The following is a 22,747-nucleotide window of genomic DNA, read 5'->3' as shown; positions in this document are numbered from 1 at the left end:
TCAGGAAGATAAAGCTTGGTCGCAAATAGATCTTCCAAATGGACAATGATCCCAAGCATAGTTCCACATGGCTTCAGGGCAACAAAGTGAAGGTATTGGAGTGGCCATCACAATACTCTGACCTCAATCCTATATAAAATTTGTGGGCAGAACTGAAAAAGCGTATGCGAGCAAGGAGGCCTACAAACCTGACTCAGTTACACCAGCTTTGTCAGGAGGAATGGGCCAAAACTCACCCAACTTATTTTGGGAAGCTTGTGGAAGGCTACCCAAAATGTTTGACCCTAGTTAAACAATTTAAAGGCAATGCCACCAAATACTAATTGAGTGTATGTAAACTTCTGACCCACTGGGAATGTGATGAAAGAAATAAAAACTGAAATAAATAATTCTCTCTACTATTATTCTGACATTTCACATTTTTAAAATAAAGTGGTGATCCTAACTGACCTAAGGCAGGGAATTTTTACTTGGATTAAATGTCAGGAATTATGAAAAACGGAGTTTAAATGTATTTGGCTAAGGTGTATGTAAACTTTCCACTTCAACTGTAGAAGCTGTTCAGGGTCCTGTCGGTTCCAGACTTGGTGCATCAGTTCTGCTTGCCATGCGGTAGCAGAAAGAACAGTCTATGACTTGGATGGCTAGAGTCTAGTTTTGTCACTAAAGATTTGTGCCCTTTCCTCATCCAGTTGAAGGGAGTGAAAATGTCACGGCACTGTGTACCTTAGTTTGAACATTGTTACCTGTAAATCCTTTCCCTCTATTTATTACAAACGTCATCAGAGAGACTGAGGCCCCAGCCCCCCCGGTCCGGTGTGTAGTCCTTAACCCTAGCCCACCCGTCTGTCCGTCGCCAGGGAGAGGCCAGTGTGGAGGGAGTCCTCAACCAGTTGGTCCTCGAGCACCTGCAGCTGGCACCTCTACAGTGGGGTGAGTACACATGCACACACACACACAGTGCCATCTATGAGATGCTTGGCATTACCTTTGAAGAACAGCCACTGAAAGGTATGTTTGTCCCTACTCAAATGATCTGTCCACGGACATTATGACCATGGATCACGATGAGGATCGAAAGACTCAATCACCATCGTTCCTATGGGGGTACCGAACCCAAAGAACCCAAACCACTGCACCTGGCTATTAACACTGCAGCCCACACGATCCACCACTTTGGTCTCCAGTCGTGTTTTCTATTTGCATGTATATTAGGCTATTTTAGGGAGCTGCCAGGAGGCAGACTGGAGTGGCTGGGGGACGTGTGAAGCACCCTGGGACACCACGGAGAGACTTGGAGGAGCTTCCCTCCCTCTCTGGGCCTCGCCATCTGTGAACAGCCGTCGAAACTATCAGCTTTGGTTTATTTATTGTGCGCGCGTGCGTGGGTGTATGTGTTTGTGTGTGTGGGTGTTTATTTTCGACGAACAGTGTGGCTTTTTTTGGGGGAGGTCAGTGAGTGTGTTCATTAGTCAGTTCAGTGTCTCCTGGTTTGGCAGCAAGAGGGCCATCTGTTTGTGACGGTGACACAACAGATATCTCGTGGTAGATGAGGGCGGCACAAATTCGCTTCTCTTCTGTTCTCCTGACCAATTTTCCAATCTAGCTTCCGTCTGAGTGTTCAAAGGACCCAGATCTTGTGGCATTGTATTCATGTAATTCCTAGTCTATTACTTTCTGAGGAAAGTTGATTCTGTCATTTTGAAGAGCACGTCATCCCATCTCAGTCTACCGGAGGGGGGTGTGCGCGTGCGTCCGTGTGCGCACTGTCCTCCTCTATGATTCCAATGCAGTTCATTTCTCCCAGCCTGTTAGAATGGTGTTATCAGAGTAGCTATCAGGGTCTCAATTACGGGCCTTCTCTGTAGCATTCTCCCTGAGGATCAAACGATCGCTACAGAGTGGGCTGACACGTTTAATACCATACGGCTACAGGCTGCACTCAAGTTAGACTGTTACAGTAGACACGTGATTGGCTGTTAGCCTCGTGTTAAGTATACTGTATTTTCCTACAGCGATGTGTTCAGCTGTGAATGGTGTGGTACAACATGGTTTCTCTGATGTGTTTTGAGTGTGGTGTATAGCATTGTCTTTCTAGGTTGTGGCCATGTTGGAAGAGATCATAAAGATACTGTTCTTTACTTCCATTGAATCAGATCTACTGTGTCTTTTCGTTTGCTTTCCACTGTGGCCTAGTTTAGGTGAGGGGTAATTGGGTTAATGAGGGTCTATTTGTCCTGATGTCTCGACTGTGTCCCTAATGATAGATAATGACAGAAGTCACTCTGCCCCGAGATATCATTGATGATCAGCTACTGTATGTGTCAACAGAATCATTAACTCATACGCACCATTTATTCATTCGTAAATTACAATGATTTTGTACCATTACAGAACAAGATGACAGTATCATTTCTAACTGACTTCCACTGTCATGTCTCTGAACTGGGTTGAGAGTGAAGCCCTTTCTATCCACTGTCTAAGGCCTTGCCAGGGAGTCAGACTCCCAATAGCTTACAGGCAGTAGCTAGCTGCTGTATGGGTGAAGGCAGTGAACGTGAACAGAGCTGTAGGAGCTAAATCATCCTGGTTGTTAGTGTAGTCCCTGGGCTGGCTGGCTACCTCCTCCCCTAATTTTGAGCTGAATACACAGATGATCCTACACTGACTTTGTCTCGCTCCTCTGCCCCCGTGCTCCCCTGCTTCTCCTTAGCTCACACAGCCCAATAAACCAGTCTGGGCCAGTTTCCCCAAAGCTTTGGAGCTAACGTGGCACAGTATTTCTCTCGACAAACCAGCCGCACAGCCACATGAGAGGAACAATTGTGTAGTCAATCTTCTGTTTGTAGACAAATAATATTGACATTACAGAGCTTGGTAAAGCTAATGAAGGGTATCAGGGCCCCACCAGGACACAGTGACTTGCACAGTATTTCCCTCCACAGAAAACCTTTCTCACTTTACAAGATGAGGCTGATACTCGTTTCCTCAGAGGTCTTCTTTTTTTGTTGTTGACTGTATTGCCTAAGTTACAAAGAGCTTATGGTTATGTAAAGGTTGATGGGTAATGGAAAGGAGGCTTCTGATTTCATCATGAGCGTTGTTGTTGTTGTTGTCTCTCCCCTCAAAGCTCGAGCAACATGGAACTTCTTCACACTACCATAGCAACCCATGAATATTTAATTGTGGACATTTCCAATAAAGGAGAAACGGGAAAAGTGGCAGGAACAGAAAGGGTCTTTATGCCTTCCTGTTTGCTCAGGGCCTTATTGAATGGGGAGTAAGGGAGTCCGCCCTATAGAGCTAGGGACCATTAGGAAGTGATTACCCCCTTTAGGCAGCGGCAGAGCAGCAACACCCTCGCTACTACAGAGCAGAGTACACACACCCACACAAACACCGATATGATAATCAATATTAGTGTTTAAAGTCACTTTCTCTAATGCCTTGGCGGGGAAGAGGACATTTTACAGAGTAGCAATGTAAGGTGTATTTAAATGTCTGGTACCTCCCTTTATTAGTACTGTTTCAGTGTGCGTTGTGAAGGGGAATGAAGTAGCCAGGTAAACAGGCTACACTGCATTACTTCTACGTTAGCATTTTCATCTTGATTCATTCCGCTCTACCGAGCCTCAACAAACAATCATTTGGTAAATTCTATTAGTTACCCTTTTTCTTTTTCAGTAGTATTTCTCTTGATTTTGTAAGCATTAACCTATTTTTTTCACTGTTTATCATCATCGCTTCTTCAACAGTTTCTCTACAATCAATTACTAGTTTAGTTTGTGTGCCATGTAGTTCTTTATATACAGTGCATTCTGAAAGTATTCAGACCCCTTGACTTTTTCCACATTTTGCTGCATTACAGCCTTGTTCTAAAATTGATTACATTGATGAGGAAAAAAACTATCTACACACAATACCTCATAATGACAAAGCAAAAACAGTTTTTGTTTTCATTTTTGCAAATGTATAAAATATGTAAACCTGAAATCACATTTGCATAAGTATGCAGACCCTTTACTCAGTACTTTGTTGAAGCACCTTTGGCAGGGATTACAGCCCTGAGTCTTCTTGGGTATGACGTTACAAGCTTGGCACACTTGTCTTTGGAGAGTTTCTCCCATTCTTCTCTGCAGATCCTCTCAAGCTCTGTCAGGTTGGATGGGGAGCGTTGCTGCACAGCTATTTTCAGGTCTCTCCAGAGATGTTCGATCAGGTTCAAGTCTGGGCTCTGGTTGGGCCACTCAAGGACATCCAGAGACTTGTTCCGAAGCCACTCCTGAGGTGTCTTGGCTGTGTGCTTAGGGTCGTTCTCCTGTTGGAAGGTGAACCTTCACCCCAGTCTGAGGTCCTGAGCACTCTGGAGCAGGTTTTCATCAAGGACATCTCTGTACTTTACTCCGTTCATCTTTGCCTCGATCCTGACTTGTCTCCCAGTCCACGCGGCTGAAAAACATCACCACAGAATGACGCTGCCACCACCATGCTTCACCGTAGGGATGGTGCCAGGTTTCCTCCAGACATGACGCTTGGCATTTAGGCCAAAGAGTTCAATCTTGGTTTCATCAGACCAGAGAATCTTGTTTCTCATGGTCTGAGAGTCTTTAGGGGACTTTTGGCTCCAAGCAGGCTGTCTTGTGACTTTTACTGAGGAGTGACTTCCGTCTGGCCACTCTACCATAAAGGCCTGATTGGTGGAGTGCTGCAGAGATAGTTGTCCTTCTAGAAGTATATCCCATCTCCACAGAGTAACTCTAGAGCTCTGTCAGAGTAACCATCAGGTTCTTGGTCACCTCCCTGACCAGGGCCCTTCTCCCCCGATTGCTCAGTTTGGTCGGGCAGCCAGCTCTAGGAAGATTCTTGGTGGTTTCAAACTTCTTCCATTTAAGAATGATGGAGGCCACTGTGTTCTTGGGGACCTTCAATGCTGCAGAAATGTTTTGGTACCCTTGCGCAGATCTGTGCCTTGACATAATCCTGTCTCGGAGCTCTGCAGACAATTCCTTCGACCTCGTGGCTTGGTTTTTGTTCTGACATGCACTGTCAACTGTGGGACCTTATATAGACAGGTGTGTGCCTGTCCAAATCATGTCCAATCAATTGAATTTACCACAGGTGGACTCCAATCAAGTTGTAGAAACATCTCAAGAATGATCAATGGAAACAGGATGCAACTGAGCTCAATTTTGAGTCTCATAGCAAAAGGTCTGAATACTTATGTAAATTAGGTGTTTCTGTTTTTGTTTTTTTATAAATTAGCAAACAATTCTAAAAGCCTGTTTTTACTTTGTCATTATGGGGTATTGTGTGTGGATTAGTGAGGGGGAAAAAAACAATAAGAATGTACCATAACAAAATGTTGAAAAAGGGAAGGGGTCTGAATACTTTGCAAATGCGCTGTATATATACAGTGGGGTGCATAATTGTTGTCACCCTTGATTAACATTGACAGCAAAAAAGACTGTCAAATAAATAATACAAATACTGAGCTCTATTGTATGGAGATAAAAAAAGGAAATCCTATTATTTAATAACAAGTAATAACACTTTATTTTTAACAGATATGGTTATTGGCACCCCTGTTATCAGTACTCCAGCACCCCACCCTTGCCAGGATAACAACACTGAGCCTTTTTCCTAAATGTTTTTATGAGATTGGAGAACACATTGGGAGGGATCTTAGACCATTCCTTCATACAGAATCTTTCCAGATTGTTTTGGCCAAAAAACATTTCTGTTCTCCAATCTCATAAAACATTTTAGAAAAAGGTTCAGTGTCCTTATCCTCTCAAGGTGAGGGTGCTGAAGTATTACAAACAGGGGTGCCAATCATTTTGACCCCATCTTTTTTTAGATTTGTTTTTATTACTTGCTAAAGGGGCAACCTGCAGTTGCTTCATACATTATTGGACTTATACATTATTGATATGTGCCCATTGGTTCTTGAAGAATATAACTTATAAATGCCTCATGAACTTAGTTCAACTGTCGTACCCCATCAGAACCCAAAATATATAAGCCATCATTCAGCTTTTTAGCAAAACAGTGGCAGGGACTACATTTGGTTATTGTTTCAACTGCTGAGTGCTGCTTTAAACAAAATCTCTTTCTCTGAGCAATTGTATTAGTATAAAATAATATAATTTCCCAAAAATTGTGAGCATACAATATAGCTCAGTATTTTTATTATTTCTTTTATACAGTCATTTTTTCTCACCATTATCAAGGGTGACAATAATTACTGTCCCCACAGTGTGTGTATATATATATATATTAGAGGTTGACCGATTAATCGGAATGGCCGATTAATTAGGGCCGATTTCAAGTTTTCATAACAATCGGTATTTTTGGACTCCGATTTTTTTTTCTTTAGACCTTTATTTAACTAGGCAAGTCAGTTAAGAACACATTCTTATTTTCAATGATGGCCTAGGAATGGTGGGACAACTGCCTTGTTCAGGGGCAGAACGACAGATTTTTACCTTGTCAGCTCGGGGATTCAATCTTGAAACCTTACGGTTAACTAGTCCAACGCTCTAACCACCTGCTTTACATTGCACTTCACGAGGAGCCTGCCTGTTACGCGAATGCAGTAAGAAGCCAAGGTAAGTTGCTAGCTAGCATTAAACTTATCTTATAAAAAACAATCAATCAATCATAATCACTAGTTAACTACACATGGTTGATGATATTACTAGTTTATCTAGCCTGTCATGCGTTGCATATTTTATTTATTTTATTTTATTTCACCTTTATTTAACCAGGTAGGCAAGTTGAGAACAAGTTCTCATTTACAATTGCGACCTGGCCAAGATAAAGCAAAGCAGTTCGACAACATACAAAAACACAGAGTTACACATGGAGTAAAACAACATACAATCAATGATGCAGTAGAAAAAAATAAGACTATATACAATGTGAGCAAATGATGTGAGATAAGGGAGGTAAAGGCAAAAAATGCCATGGTGGCAAAGTAAATAAAGTATAGCAAGAAAAACACTGGAATGGTAGATTTGTAGTTTGAAGAAAGTTAAAAGTTAAAATATAAATAATATGGTGCAAAGGAGCAAAATAAATAAAATAAATAAATACAGTAGGGGAAGAGGTAGTAGTTTGGGCTAAATTATAGATGGGCTATGTACAGGTGCAGTGATCTGTGAGCTGCTCTGACAGCTGGTGCTTAAAGCTAGTGAGGGAGATAAGTGTTTCCAGTTTCAGAGATTTTTGTAGTTCGTTCCAGTCATTGGCAGCAGAGAACTGGAAGGAGAGACGACCAAAGGAAGAGTTGGCTTTAGGGGTGACCAGAGAGATATACCTGCTGGAGCGCGTGCTACAGGTGGGTGCTGCTATGGTGACCAGTGAGCGGAGATAAGGGGGGACTTTACCTAGCAGGGTCTTGTAGATGACCTGGAGCCAATGTGTTTGGCGACGATTATGAAGCGACGGCCAGCCAACGAGAGCATACAGGTCGCAGTGGTGGGTAGTATATGGGGCTTTGGTGACAAAACGGATGGCACTGTGATAGACTGCATCCAGCTTGTTGAGTAGGGTATTGGAGGCTATTTTGTAAATGACATCGCCGAAGTCTGATTGGTAGGATGGTCAGTTTTACGAGGGTATGTTTGGCAGCATGAGTGAAGGATGCTTTGTTGCGAAATAGGAAGCCAATTCTAGATTTGACTTTGGATTGGAGATGATTGATGTGAGTCTGGAAGGAGAGTTTACAGTCTAACCAGACACCTAGGTATTTGTAGTTGTCCACAAATTCTAAGTTAGAACCGTCCAGAGAAGTGATGCTGGACAGGCGGGCAGGTGCAGGCAGCGATCGGTTGAAGAGCTTATAACCGCTTAGGTATAACCGCTTAGGTACATATGCATATAACCGCTTAGGTGAAATTGTGTCATTTTGCATTAATTTACGCAGAGTCAGGGTATATGCAACAGTTTGGGCCGCCTGGCTCGTTGCGAACTAATTTGCCAGAGTTTTACGTAATTATGACATAACGTTGAAGGTTGTGCAATGTAACAGGAATATTTAGACTTAGGGATGCCACCCGTTAGATAAAATACGGAACGGTTCCGTATTTCACTGACAGGAAAAACATTTTGTTTTCGAGATGATAGTTTCCGGATTCGACCATATTAATGACCTAAGGCTCGTATTTCTGTGTGTTATTATGTTATAATTAAGTCTATGATTTGATAGAGCAGTCTGACTGAGCGATGGTAGGCAGCAGCAGGCTCGTAAGCGTTCATTCAAACAGCACTTTCGTGCGTTTGCCAGCAGCCCTTCGCAATGCATTGTGCTGTTTATGACTTCAAGCATGTCAACTCCCAAGATTAGGCTGGTGTAACCGATGTGAAATGGCTAGCTAGTTAGCCGGGTGCGCGCTAATAGCGTTTCAAACGTCACTCGCTCTGAGACTTGGAGTAGTTGTACCCCTTGCTCTGCATGGGTAACGCTGCTTCGAGGGTGGCTCGAGGGTGGCTGTTGTCGATGTGTTCCTGGTTCGAGCCCAGGTAGGAGCGAGGAGAGGGACGGAAGCTATACTGTTACACTGGCAATACTAAAGTGCCTATAAGAACATCCAATAGTCAAAGGTATATGAAATACAAATCGTATAGCGAGAAATAGTCCTATAATTCCTATAATAACTACAACCTAAAACTTCTTACCTGGCAATATTGAAGACTCATGTTAAAAGGAACCACCAGCTTTCATATGTTCTCATGTTCTGAGCAAGGAACTTACACGTTAGCTTTTTTACATGGCACATAATGCACTTTTACTTTCTTCTCCAACACTGTGTTTTTGCATTATTTAAACCACTTTGAACATGTTTCATTATTTATTTGAGGCTAAATTTATTTTATTGATGTATTATATTAAGTTAAAATAAGTGTTCATTCAGTATTGTTGTAATTGTCATTATTACAAATAAAAATGTTTTTTTTTTTAATCGTCTGATTAATCAGTATAGGCTTTTTTGGGTCCTCCAATAATCGGTATCGGCGTTGAAAAATCATAATCGGTCGACCTCTAGTCAGGAAGGGTGTAATGTGCATCAGTCCCATCCAGCACCACCATGGTGCTCTTCCTCCTGGCGTGTGGAGTCCTGACCAGAGCCTTAAAGGTACATTACCCCCCTAAGAAGTCCCAGGTGTGTACTGAGCACCCAGCCGCCTGTAACCACTCCAAATGGCCATCTGTCTGAACAGACATACAAGCACGCACATACGCACACACGTAGAGCCAGCTCAAAAAGAGCTGTCTTATTAAATTATCTTCTGCCTTTTACAGCTGCCCCACCTCAGCCACAAAGTGGTAGGCCGCACAAGCTCACAGAACCACCGAGTGCTGAAGCACGTAAAAATCGTCTATCTTTAGTTGCAACACCCACTACCGAGTTCCAAACTGCCTCTGGAAGCAACGTCAGCACAAGAACTGTTAATCGGGAGCTTCATGAAATAGGTTTCCATGGCCAAGCAGCCGCACACAAGCCTAAGATCCCCATGCACAATGCCAAGCGTCAGCTGGAGTGGTGTGACGCTTACCGCCATCGAACTCCGGAGGAGTGGAAATGCGTTCTCTGGAGTGATGAATCACGCTTGACCATCTGGCAGTCCGAAGGACGAATCTGGGTTTGGCGGATGCCAGGAGAACTTTACCTGTTCGAATGCATAGTGCCAACTATAAAGTTTGGTAGAGGAGGAATAATGGTCTGGGTCTGTTTTTCATGGTTCAGGCCTCTTAGTTCCAGTGAAGAGAAATCTTAACGCTACAGTATACAATGACATTCTAGACGATTCTGTGCTTCCAACTTTGTGGCAACAGTTTGGGGAATGCATTTTCCTGTTTCAGCATGACAATGCCCCCGTGCACAAAGCGAGGTCCATACAGAAATCGTTTGTCGAGATCAGTGTGGAAAAACTTGACTGGCCTGCACAGATCCCTGACCTCAACCCCATCGAACACCTTTGGAATGAACTGGAATGCCGACTGCGAGCCAGGCCTAATCGCACAACATCAGTGCCCAACCTCACTAATGCTCTTGTGGCTGAACGGAAGCAAGTCCCTGCAGCAATGTTTTAACATCTAGTGGAAAGCCTTCCCAGAAGAGTGGAGGCTGTTATAGCAGCAAAAGGGGACCAACTCCATATTAATGCCCATGATTTTGGAATGAGATGTTTGACCAGCAGGTGTCCATATACCTTTGGTCATGTAGTGCATTTGGAGATGGCCATGTGGCAGATTTAAACAATCGTTTATGGTTAAATCCAGTTAATATGGCTCTATTCCTTCTCACTCGTTCAATTCCCCAGGATATTCTATTGCTCTCATGTAATGATATCTATCCATCTCTTTCTATCCCTTCATCTCTATCCCTCCATCTGTGACTCGTGTTTTGGGGGAGAAGACCCCTCCAGGTTTTTTGGAGCCTCAGGATCGTTTGTCACAGATAATCAGGATGACCAGCCAGTAACCTTCTGAAAAACAATACGGGAAGAAACACCAAGCACACCAAGGTGCCTCGGATGACATTTACGGAGGGAGGTGTGTGCGTGTGTGGAACACTATCTGATAAAGTACCTAGATTTTCTGCTGCTGCAGGCAGGTATGTGTCCAATGTTGACATCATTGCTGAAGTTGTATGCATATTTCTTATCCAGAGCAGCTACCAAACAGACAGTAATCGACTCAGACACGCGTCCACGCGATTCTTGTTGAAAAATGGGCTCGAATCAACAAATCACTGTGAGAGGAGTCTGCCATTAAACCTGCTAAGTCAGCCAATAGTATTGATGTTGCTTTCTGCCCATGGAGAGGTCCAATAGCAGGCTGTGTAGAGAGCAGGGCGGGGTGGCCAGTGTGACTCCCTGTTGTTGTTATTTTTTATACAATATATTTATTGGCATTTCTTTTTTTACAATTTAACAATCAGCAAAATATGACACAGATAATGCCCCGTTATTCCTTCCACCTACACAAAACACCATGCTACATGGGGGCACGTCGTGCAAAACCCTTCCCTCCCCAACACAGGAACACCCTCCTCCCTCCCCTCTGCCGGTATTAGCTTCACTGGTTAATAACAAAAAAATAAACAGAATGACCTTCACATTCCATGCTAGAAATAAATTATTCAACACAAAACCAAATAATAATAATACATTAATGAAGAAAGTAGTAATGAGGCAGCTAAGGTGACGTCTCTAGAAACTGCTGAAAGTTCCCCCAGACATCAGTAAATTCAAAGGGTTTATTACGTAAATTGTATGTTATTTCTTCAGATGGAATATAGGAAGATAGTTATTTTAGCCACATCTGCTTGCTTGGCGGAGTATCACTCTTCCATATAATAGCTGTGCATTTATTGGCTGCAATGACTGCCAATTTAATGAATCTGGTTTTGACACAAATATTAACTGGTAGAACAGAATCATGTCCAAGACGAATAAGGGAAGGATCTAGTTGTACCGTCATATTAGTGACCTGTGATAAGATCTGAATAATGTCCTTCCAATAATTGCTTAGTTCAGGGCAGGACAAATACATATGCATAAGGGTGCCCACTCCCGTTTTACACCTTGGGCAAAATGTTGAATATTTAGAACTGATCTTATACAGTCTCTCTGGTGTAAAGTAGACCCTATGTAAAATATTGATTTGCATCAACTTGTGCCTTGTGTTAAATGAAAGACGCTGAGCATCTAAAAAGTGCTCTCATCCTCAACAATGAGACCAAGGTCATCATGCCACATCATGCAAGCATTCAGAGGTTCATCGTTCCCCAACAAAGCTTGAAGACCAGACTACATGGAACAAATGAAACCTTTTACCCCTTTCCTCTCCAGCCACAGTTTATCAGTTACAGGTTTACTCATGGGCTGAATCCTACCTCCCTGCTGAGTGGCAATGTAATGCCTAACCTGTAGGTACTTGAAGAAATGAGTTTGAGGTAACTGAAAAGGAGATGTCAGTTGTTGAAAGGATAGTTGTTCACCTTCTCTATAGAGATAACTAAATGTTTTAATTCCTTTGTTGAAACAAGAAAATGTAATACCATCTCAGAGCTTTGGGTAAGATGGGGTTATTATAGAAAGGTGTTTGTTAATATATAGATCTAAGCCCCTCTGTTTGTTTACAGAATTTAATCCATATATTTAAAGTGTTTTTAATGAAAGGGTTGTTTATGACACCTAGCAAAGCTTTAGGTGGGCTAATATAAGATATATATATATATACTGCTCAAAAAATAAAGGGAACACTAAAATAACACATCCTAGATCTGAATGAATGAAATAATCTTATTAAATACTTTTTTCTTTACATAGTTGAATGTGCTGACAACAAAATCACACAAAAATAATCAATGGAAATCCAATTTATCAACCCATGGAGGTCTGGATTTGGAGTCACACTCAAAATTAAAGTGGAAAACCACACTACAGGCTAATCCAACTTTGATGTAATGTCCTTAAAACAAATCAAAATGAGGCTCAGTAGTGTGTGTGTCCTCCACGTGCCTGTATGACCTCCCTACAACACCTGGGCATGCTCCCGATGAGGTGGCGGATGGTCTCCTGAGGGATCTCCTCCCAGACCTTGACTAAAGCATCCACCAACTCCTGGACAGTCTGTGGTGCAACGTGGCGTTGGTGGATGGAGCGAGACATGATGTCCCAGATGTGCTCAATTGGATTCAGGTCTGGGGAACAGGTGGGCCAGTCCATAGCATCAATGCCTTCCTCTTGCAGGAAGTGCTGACACACTCCAGCCACATGAGGTCTAGCATTGTCTTGCATTAGGAGGAACCCAGGGCCAACCGCACCAGCATATGGTCTCACAAGGGGTCTGAGGATCTCATCTCAGTACCTAATGGCAGTCAGGCTACCTCTTGCGAGCACATAGAGGGCTTTGCGGCCCCCCAAAGAAATGCCACCCCACACCATGACTGACCCACCGCCAAACCGGTCATGCTGGAGGATGTTGCAGGCAGCAGAATGTTCTCCACGGCGTCTCCTGACTCTGTCACGTCTGTCACATGTGCTCAGTGTGAACCTGCTTTCATCTGTGAAGAGCACAGGGCGCCAGTGGCGAATTTGCCAATCTTGGTGTTCTCTGGCAAATGCCAAACGTCCTGCACGGTGTTGGGCTGTAAGCACAACCCCCACCTGTGGACGTCGGGCCCTCATACCACCCTCATGGAGTCTGTTTCTGACTGTTTGAGCAGACACATGCACATTTGTGGCCTGCTGGAGGTCATTTTGCAGGGCTCTGGCAGTGCTTCTCCTGCTCCTCCTTGCACAAAGGCGGAGGTAGCGGTCCTGCTGCTGGGTTGTTGCCCTCCTACGGCCTCCTCCACGTCTCCTGATGTACTGGCCTGTCTCCTGGTAGCGCCTCCATGCTCTGGACACTACGCTGACAGACACAGCAAACCTTCTTGCCACAGCTCGCATTGTTGTGCCATCCTGGATGAGCTGCACTACCTGAGCCACTTGTGTGGGTTGTAGACTCCGTCTCATGCTACCACTAGAGTGAAAGCACCGCCAGCATTCAAAAGTGACCAAAACATCAGCCAGGAAGCATAGGAACTGAGAAGTGGTCTGTTGTCCCCACCTGCAGAACCACAACTTTATTGGGGGTGTCTTGCTAATTGCCTATAATTTCCACCTGTTGTCTATTCCATTTGCACAACAGCATGTGAAATTTATTGTCAATCAGTGTTGCTTCCTAAGTGAACAGTTTGATTTCACAGAAGTGTGATTGACTTGGAGTTACATTGTGTTGTTTATCCTGTTGAGGCCAGGGGGCAGGATCTTATCCCGGTATTGGGATTCATTGTCATGTGACCATGGCGGGGAATTCAAAACTGCAAGAGTAATCATTTAAAATAATCAAATAATCAACTATTTTCCTCCATTTGAAAGATATATCTCCTAAATCTAACCACGCTGTCCGATTTTCAGAGGCTTTACGGAGAATGCATAAAGTTAGGTTATGTGAGGAGAGTACATTGACAATAGCTGCGTGTAATGTTTAGCCAATTCAAAGAAGGGCATCAACAGACAGAAAACTAGCTAGAATTATGCACTTACCTTTGACAATCTGCATCAGATGACACTCATAGGACATTATGTTAGACAACACATGCATTTTTAGTTCCATCAAGTTCATATTTATATCCAAAAACAGCATTTACAGTCACGGTGAAATTCAGAATTTTTTTCGGCTCGAATGCTCCCAGTGAATCCAGCATTACAAATCACGGAATTACTATTCGAAAACATTGGTAAATTATAATATTGTCATTCAAAGAATAATATATTATCATCTCGTAATTGCTACCGAATGGCCAGATCTCAAAATAACTTTACTGGGAAATCACATTTTGCTATAAACTGGGTACTATGCTAACAACATAAGCTAAGCTATAAGCTAAGCTAAGCTAAACCGTTAGCATTAGCATCATCTAATATCGATAATAACATTCTAAATATCCCCTTACCTTTGATTATCTCCATCAGAAGGCGCTGCCAGCGATCCCAGGTCCAGAACAAATGTGGTTTCTTTTGACAAAGTTCATAATTTATGTCCAAATAGTTAGCGTTCAGTAGGCTCCCACAAAATGAGGTGGGCAGTGTAAAGTCACGCCGAAAAGCTAAAAAAAACCTAGTAAATAATCTATTTATGTTTGTTCAAACATGTCAAACGTTGTTTAGCATTAATCTTTTGGTCCATTTTTAACGTGAAACATCAGTAAACATCAGTAATATTTTCACACAACCTATCAAGTGTCTAGAATAAACGATTATGACAAAGACACTCTTCTCAGATTCATGCGCAGGCGCAAAAAATGAAGTGATGACGTGTCAACTTGTAAGCTTTCTAATTCGGTCTGTATTCATGACAGATGCTTCCAACAACTTTCTAAAGATCGTTGACATCTAGTGGAAGCAGTAGGAGTTGCGAACTGAATCCTTTCTCACTGTGGTATCTTTAAAACAATGACACTAAATAGTACAGTCACAAAATTCTCATTTTTTTTTAATCTATTTTTCACAGGTTTTTGCCTGCAATATGAGTTTTGTTATACTTACAGACACCATTCAAACTGTTTTAGAAAATTCAGAGTGTTTTCTATCCGAATGTGTTAATAATATGCATATCCTAGCTTCTGAGTTGGTGTAGGAGGCAGTTAAAAATGGGCACATATTTTTTTCAAAATTCTCAATACTGCCCCCGTGGCCCGTAGAGGTTAACCTCTAAGTGTTCCCTTTATTTTCTTGAGCAGTGTATATATATTAGAGGTCGACCGATTATGATTTTTCAACGCCGATATCGATTTTTGGGAGGACCAGAAAAAGCCGATACCGATTAATCGGACTATTTATTTATTTATTTATTTATTTATTTATTTATTTGTAATAATGACAATTACAACAATACAGATTGAACACTTATTTTAACTTAATATAATACATCAATAAAATCAATTTAGCCTCAAATAAATAATGAAACATGTTCAATTTGGTTTAAATAATGCAAAAACAAAGTGTTGGAGAAGAAAGTAAAAGTGCAATATGTGCCATTTAAAAGCTAACGTTTAAGTTCCTTGCTCAGAACATGAGAACATATGAAAGCTGGTGGTTCCTTTTGACATGAGTCTTTCAATATTCCCAGGTAAGAAGTTTTAGGTTGTAGTTATTATAGGAATTATAGGACTATTTCTCTCTTTACGATTTGTATTTCACATACCTTTGACTATTGGATGTTCTTATAGGCACTTTAGTATTGCCAGTGTAACAGTATAGCTTCCGTCCCTCTCCTCGCTCCTACCTGGGCTCGAACCAGGAACACATCGACAATAGCCACCCTCGAGCCACCCTCGAAGCAGCGTTACCCATGCAGAGCAAGGGGAACAACTACTCCAAGTCTCAGAGCGAGTGACGTTTGAAACGCTATTAGTGTGCACCCGGCTAACTAGCTAGCCATTTCACATCAGTTACACCAGCCTAATCTTGGGAGTTGACAGGCTTGAAGTCAGAAACAGCGCAATGCATTGCGAAGGGCTGCTGGCAAACGCACGAAAGTGCTGTTTGAATGAACGCTTACGAGCCTGCTGCTGCCTACCATCGCTCAGTCAGACTGCTCTATCAAATCATAGACTTAATTATAACATAATAACACACAGAAATATGAGCCTTAGGTCATTAATATGGTCGAATCCGGAAACTATCATCTCGAAAACCAAATGTTTTTCTTGTCAGTGAAATACGGAACCGTTCCGTATATTATCTAACGGGTGGCATCCCTAAGTCTAAATATTCCTGTTACATTGCACAACCTTCAACGTTATGTCATAATTACGTACAATTCTGGCAAATTAGTTCGCAACGAGCCAGGCAGCCCAAACTGTTGCATATACCCTGACTCTGCGTGCAATGAACGCAAAATGACACAATTTTAGCTAAATATGCAGGTTTAAAAATATATGCTTCTGTGTATTTATTTTAAGAAAGGCGTTGATGTTTATGGTTAGGTACAGTCGTGCAACGATTGTGCTTTTTTCGCAAATGCACTTTTGTTAAATCATCCCCCGTTTGGCGAAGTCGGCTGTCTTTGTTAGGAAGAAGTAGTCTTCACAGTTCGCAACGAGCCAGGCGGCCCAAACTGCTGCATATACCCTGACTCTGTTGCAAGAGAAGTGACACATTTTCCCTAGTTAAAAGAAATTCATGTTAGCAGGCAATATTAACTAAAAATGCAGGTTTAAAAATATATACCTGTGTATTGATTTTAAGAAAGGCATTGATGTTTATGGTTGGAGCAACGTGTACCTAATAAAATATGCAACGCATGACAGGCTAGATAAACTAGTAATATCATCAACCATGTGTAGTTAACTAGTGATTATGATTGATCGTTTTTTATAAGATAAGTTGAATGCTAGCTAGCAACTTACCTTGGCTTCTTACTGCATTTGCGTAACAGGCAGGCTCCTCGTGGAGTGCAATGTAAAGCAGGTGGTTAGAGCGTTGGACTAGTTAAGGTTGCAAGATTGAATCCCCGAGCTGACAAGGTAAAAATCTGTCGTTCTGCCCCTGAACAATGCCTTCCTCTCCATCTTAAATAAGCATGCCCCTTTCAAGAAATTTAGAACCAGGAACAGATATAGCCCTTGGTTCTCCCCAGACCTGACTGCCCTTAACCAACACAAATATATCCTGTGGCGTTCTGCATTAGCATCGAACTGCCCCCGCGATATGCAACTTTTTAGGGAAGTTAGAAACCAATACACACAGGCAGTTAGAAACGCCAAGGCTAGCTTTTTCAAACAGAAATTTGCTTCGTGCAACTCCAACTCTAAAAAGTTCTGGGACATTGTAAAGTCCATGGAGAATAAGAACACCTCCTCCCAACTGCCCACTGCACTGAGGATAGGAAACTCTGTCACCACCGATAAGCCCACTATAATTGAGAATTTCAATAAGCATTTTTCTACGGCTGGCCATGCTTTCCACCTAACTACCCCTACTGCATTCAACAGCACTGCACCCCCCACAGCTACTCGCCCAAGCCTCCCCCATTTCTCCTTCTCCCAAATCCATTCAGCTGATGTTCTGAAAGAGCTGCAAAATCTGGACCCCTACAAATCAGCTGGGCTTGACAATCTGGACCCTTTCTTTCTAAAATTATCTGCCGAAATTATTGCAACCTCTATTACTAGCCTGTTCAACCTCTCTTTCGTGTCGTCTGAGATTCCCATAGATTGGAAAGCAGCTGCTGTCATCCCCCTCTTCAAAGGAGGTGACACTCTTGACCCAAATTGCTACAGACCTATATCCATCCTACCCTGCCTTTCTAAGGTCTTCGAAAGCCAAGTCAACAAACAGATTACCGACTATTTCGAATCCCACCGCACCCTCTCCGCTATGCAATCTGGTTTCAGAGCTGGTCATGGGTGTACCTCAGCCACGCTCAAGGTCCTAAACGACATCATAACCGCCATCGATAAGAAACAATACTGTGCTGCCGTATTCATTGACCTGGCCAAAGCTTTTGACTCTGTTAATCACCACATCCTCATCGGCAGACTTAATAGCCTTGGTTTCTCAAACGATTGCGTCGCCTGGTTCACCAACTACTTCTCTGACAGAGTTCAGTGTGTCAAATCGGAGGGCCTACTGTCTGGACCTCTGGCAGTCTCTATGGGGGTACCACAGGGTTCAATTCTTGGGCCAACTCTTTTCTCTGTATACATAAATGATGTCGCTCTTGCTGCTGGTGAATCTCTGATCCACCTCTACGCAGACGACACCATTCTGTATACTTCTGGCCCTTCTTTGGACACTGTGTTAACAACCCTCCAGACGAGCTTCAATGCCATTCAACTCTCCTTCCGTGGTCTCCAACTGCTCCTAAACACAAGTAAAACTAAATGCATGCTCTTCAACCGATCGCTGCCTGCACCTGCCCGCCCATCCAACATAACTTCTCTGGACGGTTCTAACTTAGAATTTGTGGACAACTACAAATACCTAGGTGTCTGGTTAGACTGTAAACTCTCCTTCCAGACTCACATCAATCATCTCCAATCCAAAGTGAAATCTAGAATTGGCTTCCTATTTCGCAACAAAGCATCCTTCACTCATGCTGCCAAACATACCCTCGTAAAACTGACCATCCTACCAATCCTCGACTTCGGCGATGTCATTTACAAAATAGCCTCCAATACCCTACTCAACAAGCTGGATGCAGTCTATCACAGTGCCATCCGTTTTGTCACCAAAGCCCCATATACAACCCACCACTGCGACCTGTATGCTCTCGTTGGCTGGCCTTCACTTCATAATCGTCGCCAAACACATTGGCTCCAGGTCATCTACAAGACCCTGCTAGGTAAAGTCCCCCCTTATCTCCGCTCACTGGTCACCATAGCAGCACCCACCTGTAGCACGCGCTCCAGCAGGTATATCTCTCTGGTCACCCCTAAAGCCAACTCCTCCTTTGGTCGTCTCTCCTTCCATTTCTCAGCTGCCAATGACTGGAACGAACTACAAAAATCTCTAAAACTGGAAACACTTATCTCCCTCACTAGCTTTAAGCACCAGCTGTCAGAGCAGCTCACAGATCTCTGCACCTGTACATAGCCCATCCTTAATTTAGCCCAAACTACTACCTCTTCCCCTACTGTATTTATTTATTTTATTTATTTTGCTCCTTTGCACCATATTATTTATATTTTAACTTTTAACTTTCTTCAAACTACAAATCTACCATTCCAGTGTTTTTCTTGCCATACTTTATTTACTTTGCCACCATGGCATTTTTTTGCCTTTACCTCCCGTATCTCACATCATTTGCTCACATTGTATATAGTCTTATTTTTTTCTTCTGCATCATTGATTGTATGTTGTTTTACTCCATGTGTAACTCTGTGTTTTTGTATGTTGTCGAACTGCTTTGCTTTATCTTGGCCAGGTCGCAATTGTAAATGAGAACTTGTTCTCAACTTGCCTACCTGGTTAAATAAAGGTGAAATAAAATAAATAAAAAAACAAGGCAGTTAACCCACCGTTCCTAGGCCATCATTGAAAATAAGAACGTGTTCTTAACTGACTTGCCTAGTTAAATAAAGGTCCCCAAAAAAAATCCGCCAAAATACCGATTTCCGATTGTTATGATAACTTGAAATCGGCCATAATTAATTGGCCATTCCGATTAATCGATCGACCGTTATTCCTGACCATGAGATTGGACTGTCTTTTCCTCTGCTGGGGATGGCTAGAAAGATTGGTGGAGACACAGACACACACACAATCAAGACAGTCTTGTGTTCTTGAGTCAGCAGCAGAGGTAAAGCTGGGATGGAGGTAGTGTATTCAGGGATGCAGCAGCAGAGGTAAAGCTGGGATGAAGGTAGTGTATTCAGGGATGCAGCAGCAGAGGTAAGGCTGGGATGGAGGTAGTGTATTTAGGGATGCAGCAGTAGAGGTAAAGCTGGGATGGAGGTAGTGTATTCAGGGATGCAGCAGTAGAGGTAAAGCTGGGATGGAGGTAGTGTATTCAGGGATGCAGCAGCAGAGGTAAGGCTGGGATGGAGGTAGTGTATTCAGGGATGCAGCAGCAGAGGTAAAGCTGGGATGGAGGTAGTGTATTCAGGGATGCAGCAGCAGAGGTAAAGCTGGGATGGAGGTAGTGTATTCAGGGATGCAGCAGTAGAGGTAAAGCTGGGATGGATGTAGTGTATTCAGGGATACAGCAGTAGAGGTAAAGCTGGGATGGATGTAGTGTATTCAGGGATGCAGCAGCAGAGGTAAGGCTGGGATGGAGGTAGTGTATTTAGGGATTCAGCAGTAGAGGTAAAGCTGGGATGGAGGTAGTGTATTCAGGGATGCAGCAGCAGAGGTAAAGCTGGGATGGAGGTAGTGTATTCAGGGATGCAGCAGTAGAGGTAAAGCTGGGATGGAGGTAGTGTATTCAGGGATGCAGCAGTAGAGGTAAAGCTGGGATGGAGGTAGTGTATTCAGGGATGCAGCAGCAGAGGTAAAGCTGGGATGGAGGTAGTGTGTTCAGGGAGGAAGAAGATGGCTTCCCTGGGAGGATCATGGTAGCTGTGTTGCCTGATGTCATCCACATCCAGGCTTTTCACTGTGTTTTTAGTCCCCTCTACATAAGCTCCCAATGGCCCTATCACTCTCCTGATGACAACAGGAGAGAGGGACTTACTTAAATACTGTTGGTCTCATGGTTCTCAGCAGTCTAGCCCTGACAGTAAGGGGTTGATTGAAGGGGCTGAGGAGAAGTAAGGGGGCTGCTGTGAGGAACAGGTCCCCCATACTAAACGGGGGCTAAATAGTTGTGTGAAGGGTGGAGGCCAACACCCCCTTGGCAAGCGGCCAATGAGGTGGTGTAAATCAGGGACGATGCTGTGCAGTGTCAGGAGCTGCCCCATTTATCTGCCTGTTTTTCAGCCCTGTCACTCAGACTCTGTCCATCAACCCTCCTTACGATCAACCAGAGATTCCATGTCCATCACGTTCCACAGGTATATATCTATGCCACAGTAGTTGAACCGTAGCTACGCTACACCATCCTCCTAATACTTCCCTTGTCTTTGGACAGTCTATATCAACTTGCCAACTGCCCCATTGTAACAGTAGCTAGTCACTCCACTGTTGTTCATGTGAATAATCCTCCTCATCCACAACATGTGCTTATTATGAGTATCCCAGCATATAAATAAATAGCACAGCCATTTACTATTTATCAGAGCGTTGTCGTTCTGGAACTGGCTTCTGTTGTGTTTGAACGTCAGCATTAGGGGAACAACACAAACATGGAGAGGATGATTTGTTTGGCTTTGGGATGAAGAGGATCAGAATGTGATCCTATCGCTCTGCAGATGCGTGTAGAATATCTACCACACGGCATTTGCTTGATTTCGTCTAGTGTTATGGTGTTGTTTGAAACAGCTAAAGTATTTTCATGACCTTAACATCTATTTATTTTCTATGTTCTCCAGCTTAGCCACAGAGGATTTTTTACTTACTTTATTGTTAAGCCATTTCCCAGCCCTGTTTCCCCGTTTCTCCACTTGCCATCAAATAAAACCCCTCCTTTCATTGATTTCTGTAACGGAAATAAGAGTTTCCCCAGAGGCAACCTTTACATCCCTGAAAGACAAATTACCTGACATTTCTAAACGAAACACAGCTGTGTGTGGGTGTGGGTGTGTGTGTGTGTGTGTGTGTGTGTGTGTGTGTGTGTTGCTATAATGTGTCAAAGCCATTTCACTGAGCCAGATTGTGTGTGTTTCACTGCCACAGACTTCACAGATGATTTCTGCTTTGTTTATACTCCTCTCCTGCACCATCCATCACATAGCCTGGTTAAACCAGACTGAACCTTGCACTTAGTGCAGCATTCAGTCTGGTTTAACCAGGCTATCAATCACGCACTAATATAGGAAAATGGGGTGGAACACAAATACATCGCTGTCTTAAGAACTGTTGAAGGCTCATACTGTAGACAAGCTGTTATCATTTGAAGCAGAGACCATGAAATGTAGTCAGCTAGCTACTGTTGGTGAAACGTACTGTCAGCTAGCTATACTACTGTTGGTGAAACGTACTGTCAGCTAGCTATACTACTGTAGGTGAAACGTACTGTCAGCTAGCTATACTACTGTTGGTGAAACGTACTGTCAGCTAGCTATACTACTGTTGGTGAAACGTACTGTCAGCTAGCTATACTACTGCTGGTGAAACGTACTGTCAGCTAGCTATACTGCTGTTGGTGAAACGTACTGTCAGCTAGCTATACTACTGTTGGTGAAACGTACTGTCAGCTAGCTATACTACTGTTGGTGAAACGTACTGTCAGCTAGCTATACTGCTGTTGGTGAAACGTACTGTCAGCTAGCTTTACTACTGTTGGTGAAACGTACTGTCAGCTAGCTATACTGCTGTTGGTGAAACGTACTGTCAGCTAGCTATACTACTGTTGGTGAAACGTACTGTCAGCTAGCTAAACTGCTGTTGGTGAAACGTACTGTCAGCTAGCTATACTACTGTTGGTGAAACGTACTGTCAGCTAGCTATACTGCTGTTGGTGAAACGTACTGTCAGCTAGCTATACTACTGTTGGTGAAACGTACTGTCAGCTAGCTATACTGCTATTGGTGAAACGTACTGTCAGCTAGCTATACTACTGTAGGTGAAACGTACTGTCAGCTAG

The 22,747-nt window shown here is 43.0% G+C and overlaps 1 protein-coding gene across 5 annotated transcripts in view; it reads left to right on the top strand.

The window, feature by feature from the left end:
- The window catches only part of trappc9 (trafficking protein particle complex subunit 9), a 282,398-nt gene that overhangs the window by 212,473 nt on the left and 47,178 nt on the right, over positions 1 to 22,747 (top strand). For all 5 annotated transcript variants that reach the window (XR_003871657.1, XR_003871656.1, XM_029732083.1 and 2 more), the window contains one exon: positions 843 to 933. Coding sequence is in view for 3 of the 5 variants with exons in the window: in XM_029732083.1 (XP_029587943.1) it covers positions 843 to 933 (91 nt within the window). In the remaining 2 variants the exon portion in view is untranslated. The remainder of the gene's footprint in view (positions 1 to 842; positions 934 to 22,747) is intronic.

The sequence above is a fragment of the Salmo trutta genome, chromosome 34 (assembly GCF_901001165.1).
Source record: "Salmo trutta chromosome 34, fSalTru1.1, whole genome shotgun sequence".
NCBI lineage: Eukaryota > Metazoa > Chordata > Actinopteri > Salmoniformes > Salmonidae > Salmo > Salmo trutta.
Note: the sequence above shows the minus strand (reverse complement) of the source record. Positions and strands in the feature narration are given on the sequence as shown.